The sequence below is a fragment of the Sphaeramia orbicularis genome, chromosome 13 (assembly GCF_902148855.1).
Source record: "Sphaeramia orbicularis chromosome 13, fSphaOr1.1, whole genome shotgun sequence".
Lineage (NCBI taxonomy): Eukaryota > Metazoa > Chordata > Actinopteri > Kurtiformes > Apogonidae > Sphaeramia > Sphaeramia orbicularis.
The window spans coordinates 26,753,740-26,775,027 of NC_043969.1; the positions used below are offsets into that span (position 1 = coordinate 26,753,740).

Below are 21,288 nucleotides of genomic sequence, written 5' to 3' on the forward strand. Positions count from 1 at the left end.
AGTGTTGTGAGGTGTGAGTGTGCGATTACACGTGTGTCATTGTCGGGGGTTTGTGTATGTACAAGGCTTGTGTTTGCCTCAGCTGGACCTTCAAGTGATATTTTATCATGGCTCAAATTTCAGGAATGTTTATGAAGATTTCAGCACAAGCAGTATTTAAATATTTATCTTAGCGTATGTCTTCGAGACAGCTCTCTGCTCTCACAGCTGAAGTAGAACAGCCTGTCTCCCTCTGTTTCTTGGAGAATATTAAATTGCTGTTTGTACCAGCTTGTGTGTGAGTGTTGTGAGGCAGTGTAAGTGCCAACAAAGACTTGTTTGTCTCCTATTGACTGATCGCAGTTGTTCATTGTTGATGCTCACTCACTTTGCAGGTGGCCATTAAGATCATTGACAAGACCCAGTTGGATGCGGTCAACCTGGAGAAGATCTACAGAGAAGTTCAGATCATGAAGATGCTGGACCACCCGCACATCATCAAGCTGTACCAGGTGAGCGTTCAGCTGCGGTAGCTCAAAGACAGGGGTGTCAAACATGTGGCTCACGGGCCAAAACCGGCCGTCCAGAGGGTTCAATCCGGCCCATAGGATGAATTAGCAAAGTTTACAGAAGACAGTCTATAGTGTCACTGAGCAGGGTTCCTACGCAAGTGTGGAAAGTATGGAATTTGGTTTTGTAAATTTCCAGTGTCTGGGAAAGTATGGAGAATGGAAACAAATGTATGGAAAAATATTCATGTTTCCAAGACTGTTACCAGTGTTCTATTTTCTAAAATGTAAAATTATGAATATCTAAAAAAAAAAAAAAAAAAAAAGAAATGAATTGATCTGTTTTTTAAGGTGCACTGCAAAAATCAAAATCTTACCAAGTGTATTTTTCTCATTTCTAGTCAAAATATCTCATCACACTTAAAATAAGACATAATCACCTAAAGAGTAACTTTTCAGTGAGATATGAGAACCTATTTTTAGACAATAGATCTTGAAAATCTCCTTTCAATAAATCTTACCAAGATAATTTTCACTTGTTCCATTGGTTTTTTGTTTTTTGTTTTTTTTTTGCTTGAATTAGGCTAAAAAAAAAATTTGAATTAAGCAAGAAAAAAAATCTGCCAATGGAAGAAGTGAAAATTATCTTGGTAAGATTTCTAGAAATGAGATTTTCAAGATCTATTGTCTAAAAATAAGTTCTGTCTCACTTACAAGATACTCTTTAGGTGATAATGTCTTATTTTAAGTGTGATGAGATATTTTGACTAGAAATGAGAAAAATACACTTGATAAGATTTTGATTTTTGCAGTGCGCTTGCTAGCACAGCTAAAATGTTTGTGTGAGAGCACATACAGTACAGTCAGCTACGCATCCCAGAAAATATTTAGGCTGATTGACAAGTTGAATGCCCAGCCTTCTGCTCTTATCCTCCTCCAACCCATTTTAAGGCCCGCCCAGGTGTCATCAAGTTTCACTGCTGCTTTGATGGACAGGTGATGTCCACACATTGTTCTTGAGGGAGCTATTCAACATGCCTTGCATGATCGTTGGCAGAACTTGTAATGGGTAGATGTAAATTCTCTGACGACTGGCTCATAAATCCCAAAAATAAAGACTGGTTGGCTGGTTGGAATTTTTTTACTAAGACATCTGGAAATTAGGGTCTGGAAAAAGTATGGAATTTTGAAATTTCAAATGTGCAGAAACTCTGACTGAGGCTTGACTAACTGTATTAATCATAAAGTCAGAAGCTATATTTTCAATTTCAGATGCCTGTTGCTGAATGTTTTATGACTTTGTGGATCCACTGTGGTCTATAAGTTATAATACTCATGTCTAAATGATAAGCTCAGGCACAAAATTGTTAAAATTCACAGATTTTAAAGAAAGAAGTTTAAAGCTGTTCAGGTTATTCCCATTTTTTTAAGTGTAGTTTGTAAATGTAAATATTTTCATACTGTAACTTTACTTTTTGCACTAAAACAAACAGGAAAAAACTTGGAATTTGGTTGTCATTATTTATATGTTATTTTATTATTTTACTGGTCTTACCCGTTTGAGATCAAATTGGGTTGTATGTGGCCCCTGAACTAAAATGAGTTTGACACCACTTGTCTAAGAGAATGAAAAATCTATAAAGTGGTGTTATTTCATGGGTTTTATCATGATCATTTGTTTCTATAAAATCTCTAATGCATTTAACTGTCATTTCCTTGTCTAATGGGGCTGTTTTGGACTCTGATGTCTTTACTGCTTGACAGTAACTTCATATACAGTAGATAGTATTTATTTTGTAAATGCAGTTAATGTTCCACATGTACAGGTTTTTCTTTTCTGCACTTGAGCTCTGTTTTCACAGGACTAGTATTACCTGTGGAGCATTAGTGCTTACATTTAATTTCTGAGCTCCACTATAATTTCTGTCATCTGCAAATGACCATAATGTGCAAAGTAAAAATTTCACTGCAAATTTCCGCCTCTATTTTGGTAAATACAGATATCCTGCAATTATAGTGGTCTTCTGCGACTCTATTTGATGTGATTTGCAATGTTTTTGGGTCCATCTACGCATTTATTAATTTCACAGAAATTATAGGCAGTGCACTGGCAATTATAAATGAAAGTTTTAAAAGCATTCAGTGAGTAAATTTAGGAGGCTCGTTGCACGGCACAGCAGGGAGACCCATTCACAGAAAGAGTGAGAGCAAATCCTTCAGATGAATGACATGCTTGGCAACAGCAGTAAGGAGCATTTTCTATTATTTGCCATTGTGGGTAGAATATTAATAATGAGCCTTAATGTCAGGGTGTCATTTGTAAATCACCAGATGCCCCCAAGTTGCACTAGTCCCATTCATATCACTATGTAAATATCTTCAGATTTTATACTTAAATTTTTAAGAACTTCTATTTCTACCTGCCTTTCTTTTGTAGTGGTTTGTTGCATATTGGTGCAGTGAACTGTTAAATTTCCCCATAGTGGGATCAAGAAAGTTTTATCTTATCTTATATAGAGCCAGTCCCAACCTATTTTGTCTCGTGACCCCATTTTATCATCACAAATTTCTGGCAACCCCAGACATTTAAAACAGAGACATTTTTCTCTTGGAAATGTCTTAGCGGGGCCAGGCGGGTGAAGAAATCTTTCCATTCTCTGTTTGGTCTGGTTTTCTGACTGCAAATGTGTCTGGGCAGGTTGAAACATAGTAATGCACGTGGTCACATGATCAGGTCAATCAAGATATGCCCTCTTAGATATTTTATCCTGCATTTTATTTGAACTTGATTTTTATTAGAAAAAGTGTGTGGTGTTTTAATTACAATGAAATGTATATCGAATCATTTAAAAAAAAAAATAAAAAAAAAAAAAATATATATATATATATATATATATATATATATATATATATATATATATATATATATATATATATATATATATGTGTGTGTGTGTGTATATATATATATATATATATATGTGTATATATATATATATATATATATATATGTGTATATATATATATATGTATATGTGTGTATTTATATAATTATATATTTAATCAATTACTAGAAATTCCAGGCCACCCCATTTGAATTCCAGGCCACCCCACGGTTGAAAAACACTGATATAGACCATTAGGATACTGATGAAATTAGGGCCCAATATTAAATCTGTGTGATGTCCTAGAGTTTTCTCATCCTCTTCATAATCAGTGACCACAGCAGATCTGAGCACAGTTCCATGTCGAGGTACTTCAGGAGTCGGGGTGTTGAAGCGCAGCATGAAACCAGGTCATTTTCTAATGCATTAGCAAACAAGTGCTGCCTAGCAGAACCTTCCACTGTACAGCAGTTTAAGATACGAGAGCTGAGTTAATAACTGACTTACACTTTGTGCTGTGTGTGCTCAGAACTGTGTGAAAGTGGAGCTGTTTTAATTCACACCAAATATCAGGAGTTAAGTGTTTTGCATCTGTCTACATACAGCTTACTTTAAAGGGAATTTCTTCCTCGAACCAGAGTAGTGAAAAGGAACAATTATTTTGTTGTCACTACAGGTTTTCTGAAGAATGAAAAAATATATGTATGATATCTACTGAGAAGATATTGGTAGTAAATTTCTGGGCAATATTTAAGATTATTTAACATAGACCTGCATAAGTAGTGCTCTTTGTTACTTAACTTCCCTGTGCTATTAGATGACAGCAGGCTCTTATCTTTATGAAGTACTGAGGTGTGGCTTTTTGATGCTGCAATGGAAATGTATGTTTGGAGGTCATCTCATGTTGAAAGTGATTATGCAATGAATCATAAACTATATAATTATGACAAACCACAGAAACTAAACATGCAAGAAGCAATTTGTTCTGAAATGCAGCACAAATTATTTAATAGAACTCGTGGCATTCCTTCTTTTTTTTCTTTTAGTTTTGTCAGATGTGAACACAGTTGATGAGTAGGAATTGTGTGTAATTAGTTTGTCATACAATCATTAGAATAATATAACACTTCATAGTTTGTTCACATTCATTGTGATACAGCTGGTGTCCTTCAGCATGTTCACGTCAGACAATAACACTGTTTTCTGAAGTTTTGAGTGCACATTTGTGCAAACCTAGTGTACTAAAATATAAAAGAAATTCAGATACTATGATGATTATGTTTTTTCCCCTTTTGAAAATATTGGACACAGCTCAGAGATGCCACTTAAATATCTTTGGACAACATATGCCAAATCATCTACAGTTCTTTCTCATTTTTCCAAGAATTTGGCAAACATTTCTATTAAATTTGTGATATTTTATTTACGCCAACATCTAGGCTACTGCTTGACTGACACAAACATGCTTAAATTTTGCTCTAATTTTATAGAAACAGCAAGTAATTTGCATGATTCTTCATAATTGTACTGTTAAAATAGAGCCTGGTATTAGGCTATTATCTGTCATTATAATCTGAGCTAAAAGCATTTTTATCATCGTATCCTGTCTTTAAATGTGTCATATGCACATCCATGTGAGCGATGGAAGCTTAGGTGACATTTTTTGGTTTTGGCAGTTGCATTTTATTGGTACATTAGCCACAAAATGGAGATTAATTTTTAGCTACAAGCTTCACAGATGCTTTCTGTCTGCCGGACCGCTAGCGACAGCTTCAGTAGTTCACTTGTATTACATAAGTCTTTGGGCCCTGTTATGTTTTTTAGAAGAAAAGTAAATGAGAGTTCATTATCATTACACAACCATGTGGCTGCATTCCAGCTATGTGCTGTGTTATTTTGGTCTGTATCATTATTTCCAATGACCCATCCATCCAATCAGCTCAGGCCAATTAGTGATTTTCCTTCCAGTCTCTTAAACTCAAGTTAGCTCTGCAGCCCAAAAGGGAAACCCTAAGCTAATGAACACAAAGAGGTACACACAACGTAACTGTGGTCCTCACTTTTGTTTGTCATGTACGGTAGCCTCACCTCGGTTGACCCCAGTTTGCCTGCGTTCAAATTTTTTTTTTTCTTTTGACCGTTTATCTTAACTTCCTCAACTCTTCTACTTTGCAGACAGTGTTTCTGTAAGTCTACAACCATGAAGCAGCCACAGTTCACACAGGATATTGTTTATAAAATGTCAAATCTGCCTCTGTATCTCAGCACAGCAGTTTTGGCGATACATCACCAAAAGGAAATGTTTGAAGATATTGGGTTATTGAAGGAATTATAGCCCTAAGTGGATGAATAAATAAATATAGACCACTTCATAAATTATTAATATTAGGTCTTTAGTATTAAATCATTAAGTAATGTAGCCTGTATCGTATGTGAACAACTAGGACTGGAGCTGCTTCTCCTCAGGGCTTTAACTTCAACAGGAGGAGGGTATTATATTTAAGCCACTGACTGAAGTCCATAGTTTCTGGACTTCAGACTCTGAATCCTCCACTTGTATAAGAATTTATGACATAACAAATTCAGTTCTTCCTCACATATCAAGGAGTCCACTTTGTCTGAAACCATAAATACTAAATGTGGTTGTACACATTATACTGTATACTGTACATCCACAGTGTTAAAATATGTCATCAATTATTGTCAGTGGTGAGTTATTATGCATGTGTGAATGATTTTCATCTATAGACCAGGAATCTATAGGACCAAATTAGAATTGATTCAGTATAATTAATGCTGTTCTCACTGTCATTAAAACAGATTTAAGTCACATATGAGCTAAAAGGTCAGATTTGGGGCTCTTTTGCCTGCAGTGTGAATGTAGCTTGGGTGATTTGAGGTTTTATTTTATTTATTTATTTATTTTAAACCAAAAATGACCTGAATTTTTTATTTTTTTTAAAGCTAGCACTGGATATGCGCTAAAAATCCTCGTGTAATTTAGACAATGACAATATTGATATTTATACAATATTAATTAATATTTAATGTTCATAAGTATTACAGTAATGTGCAAAAGTCTTAGGCCACCTTTAGCTTTGTTTTTGCAGTGTTGAAATGTGCGTCCATAGTTATTTCTCATTCTCTTTTCTTCAGTTACAACGAGAAAATATAGGAAATATGTGCACAGCGTTAAAGGACACACAAAAGACTGAACTAAATGGGGTCTAAATGTTAAAGTTCCTGTTTATTGTGGCCCCATGACAAGAAGCAGCACAAACAATTGGAAACATCTGACATGTATTGGATGAAACCCTGTATAAAACATTAGAAAAGTAATGTAATAAATCTCATATTGTCTAAACAAAAGGGTTACAGACATGTAAAGTTCAAAGGGAGATTACATTAAATATTACCACTTATGTTTTTTTTCCCCTGACACTTTTGGTTTTAATGCTGTAGATACTTCCTATATATCCAGAATGTATCTTGAGACAGGGACTGAGAAATGCATATGTGTGGTTATTAGAACTTTACTAAACATAATGTTAGACTTTTGCATAGTACTGTACACATAGATTTTTGAATACTTGTATACAATGGGTCACACTTTGACCCATTATTATTTGTTGAAAACTACAGCCAACTAGCATTTTGACTTAACTTTTAATCACTAGTGAACGAATTTGGTTGTGTTTTTACTCCCTTTCATTCTCGAACCACTTTTTCTAGTAAACCAATGATGTTAAATACTAAAAAGTGGTTTTGCGACCTTAGTACTTAACAGAGTGTTGCTTTGAAGTTTGTGACACTACTGGCCAGACGCCTAATTCTGTTAAACTGGACAAACAAAAATCCTCCAACTCATCAGGCTCTGTTGAAAGACATTATGCAACACTTAACGTTTGGAGAAAATCAAATTTTCACTAAAAGATAATGTAAAGTTATTTTATTCAATTTGGCAGCCCTTTATAGATTACTTTAATATTAAGTAAGTAGACAGACCCCCCCCCTCCCCCTTTTTTTTAATGTGTGTGTGTACATGTGAGTGCAGGTGTAGTGTTCTTGTTCTGACATCACATATATTGGATACTGTAAATGGCTTTTTTATATTGTCATTGTTCTAATTTTAATAAAAAAAGACTTTAAAAAAACAAACAAAAAAAGTAGTTTTGGTATCAATAAAGAAAGTGCTAAAAAATTACAAAATGAAGTAAAAATAATAAAACCGAGCCTAACTCACAAAGACGAGTGTTGGGTTTACAAACCTGCCTTACACTATGTCTGCTTTTTTACAGGAGCTTGCTGTGGGGTTTTTTTTGGGTTTTTTTTATGTTTACACGTGTCTTGGCTGAGTGCTGTGTGACATGTTTGGCAACAAGTCAACATGCTACCGACATTGCAACAAAAGAAGAGAGATGTTTATCATAAAATGGAATTAGTCCCCAGTTGAACTTGTCACACGCTGGTGTAACTATTAACATTTAATAATGGCTGTGATCCACTCCGGTGAGCCAGTGCCAGTGTCCTGCTATCAGGCCCGCTGACTTATTGGCACGCCTGAACAAAACAAGGCCTTTGCTAATGTTTTGACTAACACCTGTGATGTTCCTGCTGTGTCAGATTAAAATGTATGCACTGAGAACTCTTAATTTTTCCCACAGTAGATGTTGCTCTGGCTCACAGTGCTTACATAAAGTACCTACACCCAGGCTTAATTTATCAATCGGTTATATTCCAGCCTCACAGAACAGACAAAAATGGGTAGATCTGATAACAATATGCGTCTGTTACACAACAACCAGGGCCAACCAAAAAGAAAAACTGGCTTTCATTTCCTAAATCCATGAATCGGTCAGTGTAACAGATGGAAAATTGATCATAAACAATGAGCGTGGGATTCCTAGTGTGAATGTCTGGCTCGGTGTGTCTGATTCATCCTCCCTTCTCCATCTGATTCTCCCCTCCGCATTTAATTCTATTCATCTCTTGAGTGTTTCTGTTTCTAAATCAGTTCTCCTACTCCTACACAACACGGCACCATGTTAGGACCGAAAGGTTTAAAGTACCATTCAAATATACTCTTCAACACCAACCATCCACCTCCGTTCTCTTACATGGGTTCCATTTTTAGCTGCTGTGCCATTCATGCATTTTTGTGTTGCAGACACGGCGGTTTAACCACAGAGACGCGTGGACAGTTGTGTAATATTTCAGCCACTTACTGTATGTTTATCCTAATATTTTGTGGTTACTAATTTTATTTGTCTGTTGTTGCAGAAGGCTGTTTTAACACTGATATTTAAAATTTGTATAGAAAATGTATATTGATATTTACCTCTCCCTCTCACAGGTGATGGAGACAAAGAACATGCTTTACCTAGTCACGGAGTATGCCAAGAATGGGGAGATCTTTGGTGAGTGATCTGTTCAAGTTAAAGATCAGACTTCAGTATCTTAAAAACCATGTGCCACCCCTTTCATTTACGTCCTCCCCATATCAGCTGTTCAAAACTCTGGACTGCTGCCACGATGTTTTTGTCAAACAAGGAAGTTTCAAAGTCTTGTTGAGCTTGTGTTGCTCATCCATTTATCCTGGCCTCGATTTCAAAGGTCACATGATTGGTGGAAATCTGAGAACAATGTCCTGATCTCGCCCTGATCATGTGCTGCTAGTAAGAGCTGCGTTAAATGTGCTGACATTGTTTTCTGGTCTTATAAAATGGCATAAAGTGACATCACTGATGGACGCAGATAGGCAACTTCAAAGAGAAACAGGCTGATTTTATGGCTCTTTGTGGATCAGAATCACTTATTGCTGCCTGGTTTAGAGCTGAAAACATTGCATTATGCAAGATATAGCAATTACATGCTGGCAGACAATGTCCTCCAAACATTTATTCCTGCAGTTACATAGCACTTAGATTAAATGTTACCTTTTAAAGAAGACCATTTGGGGAAAAAAAACCCATTTGTTTCCACAACTATCTCTAACACCATAAATACTATTTTGATATGTTTTGATAATATAGACACACAGGGAGTAAAAATTTAAAAGTCAAGAACCGCTGGCCTGATCATGTAAACTAGACTAAAACAGGATTTGATGATGTGAGTAAATGCTTTTTATGACAAAATTAAAGAAAAACTAACTTGATATTGTTGTAGTGAAGTATTGGGCCACCACATGCTGCCACTTCACCTTGGTACACTCTGAACTCTGGCGGGATGAACATTGTTCTTCTGGAAGATTTTCCTACATTTGATGTTCTGATGATGTAGAGCACTGTCAGATTATGTCGATCTAAAATCCCCCGTATTTGTTCAACTGCAGTCTGTTGACACGGTGACTGTGCAGCCCATAGCATAGCATAACATGATATTAACATTTTCATCCTCCCCTGTTTTTCCTCTTGGGTTTATACCTGTTTCTGGTATTATTTATTACCCCACCCCCCGAAGGGGAAGCAAGGGACATTGTTTTTGGTTTGGTTTGTTTCTTTGTTTGTTTGTTTGTTAACACTCTAGCAGCAAAACTATTGGTTGAATTCATACCAAATTAGGTTTACAGATTGCCAGTGACCCAGAACAGATGTCATTGCATTTTGGGAAAAGCAGGTCAAAGTTCACATTTTTTACGAATTTTTAAAATCTTTTTTTCTTCTCCCATTTACTTATAATAGGCAAAATTTCACATGTCTATAAAAACATCAATTTAGTTTCAATTTGCTTCAGACTTGGCACATATGTAGAGGTAATTGATATGCTGGCATCAGCACATGATGATGACATCCGCTGGATCGATGCCAAAATAAGCTACAATACTTGTGAGGGGTGGGGTTTGTTGTACCTGGCACCACTTGTTTTATACCTGCTTCTGGTATTTTTCACTACATGCTTAAAAAATAATTCCACAGAACATTCTTGGCCTTCTGAAAAATGTAATGTAATGATGTTTTCAATTCAGCTGTTCAATGTGTGTACTCTCCTCAATCCATAATCTTTTCATGCAGTTCTTTCAGTTAACCTATAAAGACCCAGAGCTACTTTTTAATTACCTCTATATGTAATCTTTAAGTGATTTAACACCATTTATTATAATATTATTCTCTGTGTTTTGTGTGTGGGGTTTTTTCAGTGAAAATCAGGTATTTTCTTATATTTAATTTACTGATCATTAAAGCACAGATTAAGTTGAGGGTTATTATATCAAAAACAGAGAAAACTAAAGGAAAAAGGGACTTTTTCAGCAAAGATATCAATAAGAGAACATAAAAACAAGTGTCTCCATCCACTGTCATTTATCAGACTTAATGGGTTTTACTGGTGAATCAGTACTGTAGGAGATGACGGTGTTTCCACATTCATTACAGAGTCTCTGAATGACCAAATGGGTCAAATCTGATGACCATGAAAAGATGACAAACTGCATTTTACACCAATTATTATTTCAACATTTTATTAAGTTTAGCGGTTTAGAAGTTATTAAACATTTTAGATCAGTGGATGATTTTGGTCGATGGTGGATGTTTGGGTCTTTATGGGTTAATGCTGAAGAATGTGCAAGAAAAAACACTAGTATTAGAAAATGTCCACCTTCCTTCTTCAGCTTTCTCCTCTCGGTCCAAACCACTAATTATAAACATAGCTGACCTGACATTGTTTTATTCTGTTTAGGGAAACTGAACCCACTCTTCCAAGATTCTTTAGTCCTTCAGGCTGTTGAAGTGGTTACAGAGTACAAATATCCCGGAACTTTAATTAATGACAAAGTTACGTTTGAGCCCTGTTTCGATGCTGTGTGCAGAAGATCACATCAGCATTTGTTTTTTCCGTCAAGCTTCCGACAGCACTTCTCTGAAAATATTTGATTCTTGTTTTATCAAATCTGCTCACCTTCTCTTTTATTTGCTGATCCATTAGGTAAAACATTTTTTTTAAATGGCTACAAGTATTTGTAAAAGTGTGCAGCAAAGTCACAGGTATGACCCTGAAAAACCATCTGCACAAAACCAGAACACTAAGGAAAGCCTGTTCCATTCAGGCCAACCCAAGTCATCCTCTTTACAAGCACTTCAGGTTGCTCCCTTCTGGCTGCAGACATGTGTTACCGATATGCAAGACAAACGGATTTAAGAACTCTTTTATTCCTATTGCTGTTGTCTTTTTAAACAACTCCATATACAGGGTTCCCACGGGGCCTTAAAAAATCTTATGTCTTAAATTTACAAATCTGCATTTAATACCTTAAAAAGTCTTTAAAATGGGTTAAATTTGATTTGGCAGGTCTTATATTATGTTACCATAAACTTGTTTGCCATATTATTTTTAAATTCAATTCAGCTTTATTTACCGAGCACATTTCATGCTCAAGGCAGACTCAATGTGCTTCACAACAGGTACATAACATAAAAACATTAAAAAAAAAAAAAAAAAAAAACAGGGCTTTACAGAATTAGTTGGATATGAAAACAAAAATAGTCAAATAAACAGTAGAAGAAGGGAATGGATTAATGTCCTTGGCATCCCCTGTCCTTAGACCCTCTATGTGTTTGGGAAATATCCAAGCTGCAAAGAAAACAACATTGATCCTACTCAGTTCCAACCCGACAATTTATATTGAAATTAGGAACCAATTATTGCTAACTTTGTAGCCCCCGGTGAGAAATGATCACAGAACATTCAACCCAGCAGTCACAACTTTTTGCCAGTATGACCATGAAATAGGTGGTCATTAATGGTCATTAAATTCTAAGACATCTTAAAAAGTCTTAAATTTAACTTGTAGAATCCTGTAGGAAACCTGCATATAGGTCTTATTGATATATTTATTGTCTATTGTTTTTTTTTTATAATGTTGGGATTAACTTCTGGCTGCAAAACTAATTGACCCTTAAGGATAATAAAGATTTCCTTGACCTTGACATGAAGTAGAGCAGTGGAGTTGCATCCAGGTAACCTCTAACAGGCCTTACTGCTGTGACCTGGGTTGATTTTCTGGCCCAGACCCTTTCCTGCATTTTGTCCCCTCTATCCCTCCTCATGTTTACTGTCTCTCGCTACTATGCATTATATCCAAGACATTTATCGAACAGCTGTCAATCGTCCCCTTACCCGTCTGAAAACACCTGTTAATAAACAAATTCTGCATCACAGGGTAGATCTCCTCCAGCCTGAGAACACAGACAAAAAGTAGATGCAGAAGTCTCATGTTCTTTCAGACCTTTTTAATTGCAATATGCTGAAAGGTAGTGGAATTGTTGCCCAGCACGGTTAAAAAAACTTTCTTTTCTTTTTTTAAATATGTAGCAAACAGAAAGAAGGACAGACCTCCTTAAAGAGGGTCATGGATGCATCTAATAAACAATACAGTTAGTACAATACAGTATGCAGGAGTATTTTGTAGTATTTTAACATATAGTTATAGAAGATGGTCTAATAAAATTCACAATATAAAAAATTATTACTTTTCGTTTTCTCTAGGATTAAATGTAAATACATGAGAAGACACAAACATCTGTTATAATGACTTTTAAATAAGTAGGAATGAAAAAGATTTAGTTTTTTAGTAGCTTTGTGAGAGATTGGGTGTAAAACATTCCTTTTTAGACATTGGCAATACCTTCCAGTCAGTCGTTTACTAAGATTTTAAAGACAAAACAGCCTAATAAGGAAGTAGGCTCAGAGTTGCCATGTAATCCAAGTTTTCCAACAGAACAGTCTGAACAAGAAAAGAACAATGATGATGTTTTACCAAGAATGTTTGGTTATGGAGGTTTACACGTTGTTTTATGTAAAAGCACAAATAAATAAAGACACTTGTGTTGGACGGAGACAAACATAGCAAAAATAGTACACAAAGATAAGAAATTATCTTGGTCCGCCCTAGCCACACATGTCCACTATCACTGACACACATTCTCAACGCACATGCTCAAATTGTACAGAGTGTACATATTACTATCTGTAGTCATGCACACAGGGCATGCCATATTCTCAGACACGTTTCTAACACATTTTCTTTTGAAGAACTACTAGTTAAGAAAATTGGAGAGGGATTTTTTTTTATCATTTTACGCCAGTACAGGCAGACGAGGACTAAGAATTATGACTCATGGCTGTACTATTTGAGGTGGACAACCTAGACTTAGGTTACTGGCCTCACCTATTAGAGTGTCTGAGAATGTTTGCGTTTAGCCTACGTCCAGTCACAGAAGCTGGAGTGGATTACCCCACTTCAGCAGCCGTCTACTGTAAACTTAATAGCCATGTCTGTTGTGTGTGCATGCATTCATTTGTATGTAGGCTGTATGTGTGTCTTTGTAATTCTGAGGCCTGTGTTCCACTTGTGATGTTGACTCAGCAGCAGCAGCTCCTGCTCCTGTGACCTACAGAGAACGAGAGAGCCGACACACAAAAAATGAATGAGAAAATACAGAGGAAATAAAACCATGAGACACCACGTTGGGCAAAATGTAAAAAGTAAGTAGTAGTGAGTTTAAAAGGATGAGCAAGTTATCATATTTTATTTTCACTGCAGGAGTGTCATAGACCCCTGACTGCATACTCGTAAATAACTAAAGCGATTGGTTAGCCTCGTTTTAGGGAATCTATAGGATTTTTCTTTCATGGAACATTTCAGGGTATTATAAAACCATTGTGTCCTGATTCCTCAGACCCCTTTGCCCTGATTGCACAATGCAATATTGTTATGTAAGACATTTATATGTCATCATCAGCTGCAACAAACGCAGCTTTGACTCAGCCGGCAGAGACTCACTGGTTGCTGCAGCACATTGTCCTTGCTCAGGAAAGCATCAGTATTACAGTATTTAGTCTCACAAAATTGAACAATCATTTCTTATTTCCAAAAACACTGTGTGGAGATGGATCAAGTCATTCAGTCCTGAGGCACTCAGACAAATGGATAAGCTACTAAGGCAGACCTCTAGCCTCTCCTAGCACTATTGCCCTCCAGAGAGTTGCCTTTCTTTTTTCTCACATGATGAATTTCTCAGGTCTGCTCCTGGCAATAGGCTAGTAAGATTTGAAGTTGTAGGTACTTTGCAGCCCATTCTATTGCAGTGAATCCGTTAGACGACGGATGAGCCTCCACTTCTCTCCTCAGACCAGTAAATGGTTTTGCGGACTAGCGAGGAGGGAAAGTGTGTACGTCTGGAGCTGTCAAGACAAAGAAGAGAAGCTGCGTTTGGCAAAAGAAGGCGTAAAGTGATGGGTTCAGTCTCCCTAAGGGGTGGGTGGGCACGGTAATGGGCACAGCAGAAGCATCCTTGCCAGCTTGTTGATCTGCCTTTGTGTCTGTCTGTCTATCTGTCTCTGTCAGTCTGCTGCTACACAGTCTGCCTCAACGCCGCGGATGGATCAAACCTGGAAATTGGGTCAACCGCAAATAAAGCAGAGTTGCATTGAGCAGAGGCAGGAAGGGAGAGGAGGCAGAAGAGAATAGAGGCGAGAGCCAGGGACATCCATTTGAATTTGGAAGGTGGTGGGGAAATGTAGGGCATGCATATTTAAGAAAGCACTGCTGGAGAAAGGGGAGTATAATAGCTGGCAGTGAGTAAAATCAGTCATGCAGATCTCTTGTCTGACTGATGGGAAGGGAATGAGACACAGACTGTTGACTTCAAAAGCATATTCAGGCTGTTTTTTTGTTTTTTACTCTGGCTGTCAATTTGTATTTCACCGTAAGATATTTGTCAGACACCAGGGTGTGGCAGCTTCGACTCTAATGACCAGAGGTGAACATACGAACAGCCGAGACTGAATATGTCCAAATATTTGGAACCAAAAAAGTGTAGGATGTTCTTAATCTCACAGTATTTGTCCTGCATTTTATAATTTTAGTGCAGCACTGCATTTTGTTTTGGTCATAATATTCTGTTGTGTGATTTTTTTTTTTTTTTTTTTTTTTTTTTTTTTTGTGCATAATTTTAGTGATGCTTAATAAAAGTAGATTTAATCCCTATAGATATGTACCAAAAAAGTTTAAGGAAAAGTGACTCACATACTGTAAACTCCCTCAATCAATTCACCTGATTTAAGACAAAAACTGTTGTGACAGGAAAAGACCAGTATGCTTCTCCAGAAATATGTTTGCCGTTTAATTGTTAAAAATATAGTCAGCACATGTGTAAATAACACATTTTTATATGTGTACCTTGTAGATTTTAAGGTCAATCAGGTAAACTGACCTGAACAGATAAATGTCATTACTACTACTTTTCATCTTCATCATATTTCTGTTGGTTGGAGTGTGATCTGGCCAGTTGTATTTCCACTTCTCAAGTCACAGGTGTTGAAATCAGTATTAACTCATAAATATACAGTAAAGTATAAGGAAGTGCGGTAACTTTAAAATGCTCTGAGTGGTAGTTTAACCAGTCGTTATTTCCATGCATGGTGACAGTTCTCAGAAAGCCACTTTCTCACTTTTTATGTGTTGGTTAAAATATGTGAAAAGTTGTTGTTTTTTTTTAATTCCATAGAGAAGCAGTCGTATATTTAAATAGGTTTGTTCACAGATTAAAATGGCAGAAGCATTAAATGTTGTTTTAAGGAGGTAGGCTTGGGCATATAACACCCTGTATGCCTATTATTTGCACAAAAGCCTACCTACTAAAAATAAATACAATAAAACGGATACAGGGTGTGTAACACTGCAGTTGGCTATCACACATGTAGATCATAAGATGCCTGGACCGACTCCAGTCACTGATGAAGACTCGTGATGGATCTTTGAAGTGAAGGATTTTATCATATCATTTCTAACCTACAGTCATGTATTACTCGACTTTTGGGGAGATTCTGCTATTATTTTATTAGTTATTATTTTATTAACCTTTATTTAACCAGGAAAAAACTTGAAATTAAAAATCTATTTTGCAAGAGTGTCCTGACCAAGACAGCAGCAGCAGAAGTTATAAACTAGAGATTTCATCTGTACATCCACACTAAAAATTGTACAATGCAGTGATGATCAAATCAGAGACGGTACAGTTCAGTAACATTTATTCATTGTTCACTGTAGAACCTCATCATGCTGTGACTGCTTAAGACTAGTCCATTTATTGTAGGGTTCAATTGATACTGAAAAATGAAATGAATGCCATCTAATTGGCTGATATAACGCTAGAAAAAAAGTTCAAAGTCACAGTGAAAGTTGGCTGTCCTTTGTCATCGGTCTGTAGGCACAGCACCCGACAGCTCCCACTTGTCTGGTTCGGTGGCCTCTGGATCAGATCTCTGCTTTTTCCAGATGATGTGGTCCCATTGGCTTCATCAAAAGGTGATTTCCAGCTCACAGTGGGATGGTTTACAGCCATGGGAAGCGGCTGGGATGAGGATCAGCACCTCCAACACTGAGGGCATGGCATTTGCTCAGAGCAGCATGGAATGCCCATTACAGGTTCAGGGATGAGTTACTGCCTGAAGTGGAGGAGTTTAAGCATCTCAGGGTTTTGTTCAGGATGGAGCAGGAGGTCATCAGACTGATCTAGGGTGAGGAGTTTGGCCATCTGAAAGGGGCGCAGAATAAAGCCCACATGGAGAGGAGGCAACGGAGGTGGTTTGGGCGTATTACTAGGATGCCTCCTGGACACATATGAGGTGGTGTGTTTGGGGCAGGTCTGAACATGAGGCCAGTGGAAGGCTTGCATCTCTCACCTGACCTTAGTATGAAACTGAATCCCTCTAGAGGAGCTGGAGGTGGAGGCTGCTGCTCCCATGACCTAGATAACTGTATAAAATATCAACAAGTCAAAGTAATGAATGCCAGAATGGATAAATCAATAAATAAATCTAACTAAACGTATAGGGTGGCGCAGGGGATAGCACTCTTGCCTCACAGCAAGAAGGTCCTGGGTTTGATTCCAACACCAGTCGATGGGGGTGGAGTTTGCATGTTTTCCCCATGTCTGTGTGGGTTCTCTCCGGGTACTCCGGCTTCCTCCCACTATCCAAAGACATGCACTGATAGGCTAATCGGTTAATCTGAATTGCCCATATGTGTGAATGTGTGAGTGGTCATTTGTCTCTATATGTCAGCCCTGCGATGAACTGGTGACATGTCCATGGTGTACCCCGCCTTCACCCATAAGTAGCTGGGATAGGCTCCAGCGACCCTAGTGAGGATGAAGCGGGTTCAGATAATGAATGAATGAAGAACTAAACATACAGGGGTTGGACAAAATAATGGAAACACCTTCACCTCAAGATGATAATGCCCCAATCCATACAGCTAGAATTGTTAAAGAATGGCATGAGGAACATTCTAATGAAGTTGAGCATCACGTATGGCCGGCACAGTCCCCAGACCTCAACATTATTGAGCATTTATGGTCAGTTTTAGAGATTCAAGTAAGACGTCGATTTCCACCGCCATCGTCTCTAAAAGAGTTGGAGGGTATTCTAACTGAAGAATGGCTTAAAATTCCTTTGGAAACAATTCACAAGTTGTATGAATCAATACCTCGGAGAATTGAGGCTGTAATTGCCACAAAAGGCGGACCTACACCATATTAAATAATATTTTGTTGATTTTTTAAGGTGTTTCCATTATTTTGTCCAACCCCTGTATAAGTGAATTTATGTATGAAATTATTTTTTTCTCTATATTATTTTCAGAATCTGTAGTTCCAGTTTAGAACCCTAATATCAACTGATTAACTGTTCTATCACTAATATCAGTTGAAAAAAATACACATAGTGATGACTGAAAGTATGTGATCTAATAAAAGTGGTGGCTAATTGATGCATGCCTACCTAAGTGTCACGGAATAAAAGCTTCCAGTCACATCAGTGAAGCTGCTAGGTCATACTTTGGAAGTACACCCAGTGCTCCCAGTCCAGGTGCCTCCAAACCACTTTAACTCCCGACTGTGCCAGTTTATAATCAGCACAAACATCCATCAGCGCGTGCATAGATGGGACTTTAATACAGCTCCTGTATTTAAATGGTTTGGGTATCGGTTACTGATGTGGGAGCGGAGTGTGTATGTATATATGTGTGTTTGCCTCTAGTCCTGCACAAACACACAGATACACACACACACACTCCTCATGCCTGCCCCGCAGTGTTTTCTGAAGTCGAGCCAGAGGTCTATCCAACAAGCCGGTTTGTGCCCGTGGTGTTTGTCCCATCCAAACCTGAGCAGCTGTTAAGAGACTTAGCTCCTCACCCCGCTCTCAGCACAAGTAGAACACAGTGGTTGTTGAGCTGTTCCCTAATACCCCTATGATTCATACTTGTTCTGTTCACTTTCCCAGAATGCAGCACTGCATGCCTGACTGTGCTGAGGTCCTTGCCCTCGCCAGCGTTGTATCAGTGGATTACTCATCCTTCCACTAGGGCAATATACCGCACTGTGTGCATATGTGTACTTATTTGTGTGTTTTTAAGTAGCCTGTGTGTGTGTGTGTGTGTGGGGGGGGGGGGGGGGCTGCACAGCACTGGTTGCTCAAACAGTAATGGTTTGTTTTTCAAGTGTTACCATAGGACAAGTTACACAGTCCTGAGTTGTCATGTCAAGCATTTAGTTTGTTTAGTGTGTATGCAATCATAAAGTGTATCTCTTGTGTCACTGGTGTTTAATACTTGGTACAGGAAAGGGATTCTTACATATTTAGTGTTTAGGTTTAGTTTTAGTCTTGACATTGCAATAGTATTTTTATTGTATTTTGGGGAATTGTCAGCTTTTAGTTTTTCTAGTATTAGGAAGAATGCCTTTATAGGTGAAAGGGTGGGATGAAGAATGCCTGACATGAACCCTATGTTTTTTGGGGTTTTTTTTTTATTTCTAAGGGACAAAGACCTAAATATCTCTGTTTGCAACAACCCATCTGACTGACAGGTGGTGAAACTCTGACTGAAAATAGTGTCAGTTGAGTAAAATGAGATTTGCTCACTCTTAATTTGTTTTTGGGTTTGTTTGTTTTTTTTTTTGGGGGGGGGGGGGGTTGTATTATCAAGTAATTGTAAAATCCTTTGGCAGAGGTTTTAGTCATGATTTAAACCATAATAAATGCAACAGGATTATTTTGGATGATTTTCAAAGTCATAAAACAGATGTATATGATGAATACAGTCCAGTTACAAACAGCTGGCTGTCCCTGGACAATTAACTAATAACTTAAACCTGCAGTGCTTATGTTTTTTTAGCTTAACTTGGCAAAAATCCATAATAAATGTCAACATATTAGAATTTAAGTCGTCTGAGAGGACATGAGGGTTCTGTGTCTTTTGTTTGCTTCTGTTTTCAGGCTGTAGAAAATCTACTCCTTGACACAGATTCTGTCTATTCACACATGTTTTCTAACAGGTAGGAGGGTAAATATGTGATTGACTGCTGTAATTACCAATAGCTGTTCAGATTCCCTCAGACACAAAATCGACATGAATATGGAAGCATAGAAAAGTTTTCCTTAAAAGCATGAAATGACATCTGATCATCTACAGATACATTTATTAAGTCTCTTAATTTGGGACAAGAGGCTTCAGTTAAGATGCACAACAGAAGAGAACGCCAAATAATGCATGTGTTGTATGATATAAATATAAGGGAATAAGCAACAGGGTCTGCTCATAACACCATCATTTTACATATATGTTCCTCCCATACCCATCAAGGGCTTATAAACAGTATGTATTATTGATCCTTAACTTTACAAAGAAAGAAAAACATCCACCGTTGCAGTGCAGCCTGTTTCAGAATGAGTGACTCACATATCCTATGGTAGTACTAGTATCCTTTCCTGCACGAACATTAAAGCCAATGCTTACCTTGAAAAATTACAGGTGGCAGCCCATCATTTAATCAAACTACACTGGGACCACACCATAGCAGATAAATGGTTGTTGTTGGTTCAGCCCAATCCATTTTAAGAAGAAATAGGGTTGAATGGGAGCAGTGCCAGACAGATGGGGCAGATGGAGCTGGGTCCCAGGGTAGAGGAATGCATGGCATCAATTATGATTTACAATACTATTTGGTATAAAATCTCCCATATTGTTCAAAGCGGCCTTATTGTTGCACACCTTGAACCATTAATGTGTGAAGGGAATGAAAGTGAAGCTGATTTGACTTTTGTGTTGCATTGTTCACTAAAGTTCTTATGTAGGTTTTGAAAACAGTTTTTTTTTTTTCTCCCGATGCAGTTTTCATCTTAGTTTTTTTGTCTTGTTACCTCCTAAGACACAGGTGTCAAACATGCAGCCTGGGGGCCAAATCCGGCCCGTCAAAGGGTCCAATATGGCATTGGGATGAATTTATGAAATGCAAAAATTACACTGAAGATATTATCAGTCAAGGATGTTCAATCTAAAGTGGGTCAGACCAGAAAAATACTATCATAATAACCTATAAATAATGAAAAGAAGCTAATTTTTCTTTTTGTTTTAGTGTCAAAAAAGTAAAATTACACAAAAATGTTTACTTTTACAGACTAGCCTTTCACAAAAAATATGAACAGCCTAAAATGTCTTAAGAGAAGTATGTAGTATTTTAACAATATTCTGCCTATTATCAAGTGTTTTGTGTATTCGTAGATCCACTGTGATCTGCAAGTTGTGATGCACATGTATAAATGATAAACTGAGATGTAATATTATTAAAATTACACTTATTTTTCTAAAGAATTTTCAGGTTGTTCATATTTGTTCACGTTATGTTCAAGTATGGTTCGTAGATGTAAACATTTTCATTGCGGAATTTTACTTTTTTCACTCAAAAACATAGAGAAAACTTTGGAGTTGGTATTATTTATAAGTTCTTATCCTATTATTTGCATTATTTTACTGGTCCGGCCCACTTTATTTCATATTAGGTTGTATGTGGCCCTGAACTAAAATGAGTTTGACACCCCTGCCCTAAAAGGTGGAAAGGTAGGGGTTTGTTGCC

At 37.3% G+C, this 21,288-nt stretch overlaps 1 protein-coding gene across 3 annotated transcripts in view; it reads left to right on the top strand.

Moving 5' to 3' along the window:
* sik2b (salt-inducible kinase 2b) overlaps positions 1–21,288 on the top strand; it is a 58,482-nt gene that overhangs the window by 3,928 nt on the left and 33,266 nt on the right. For 2 of the 3 annotated variants that reach the window (XM_030152824.1, XM_030152825.1), the window contains exons 2-3: positions 375–491; positions 8,727–8,790. In XM_030152824.1, the coding sequence (XP_030008684.1) occupies positions 375–491; positions 8,727–8,790 (181 nt within the window). Of the gene's footprint in view, positions 1–374; positions 492–8,726; positions 8,791–15,105; positions 15,189–21,288 lie in introns of those variants that run through there. The other variant, XM_030152826.1, reaches the window with a different exon arrangement.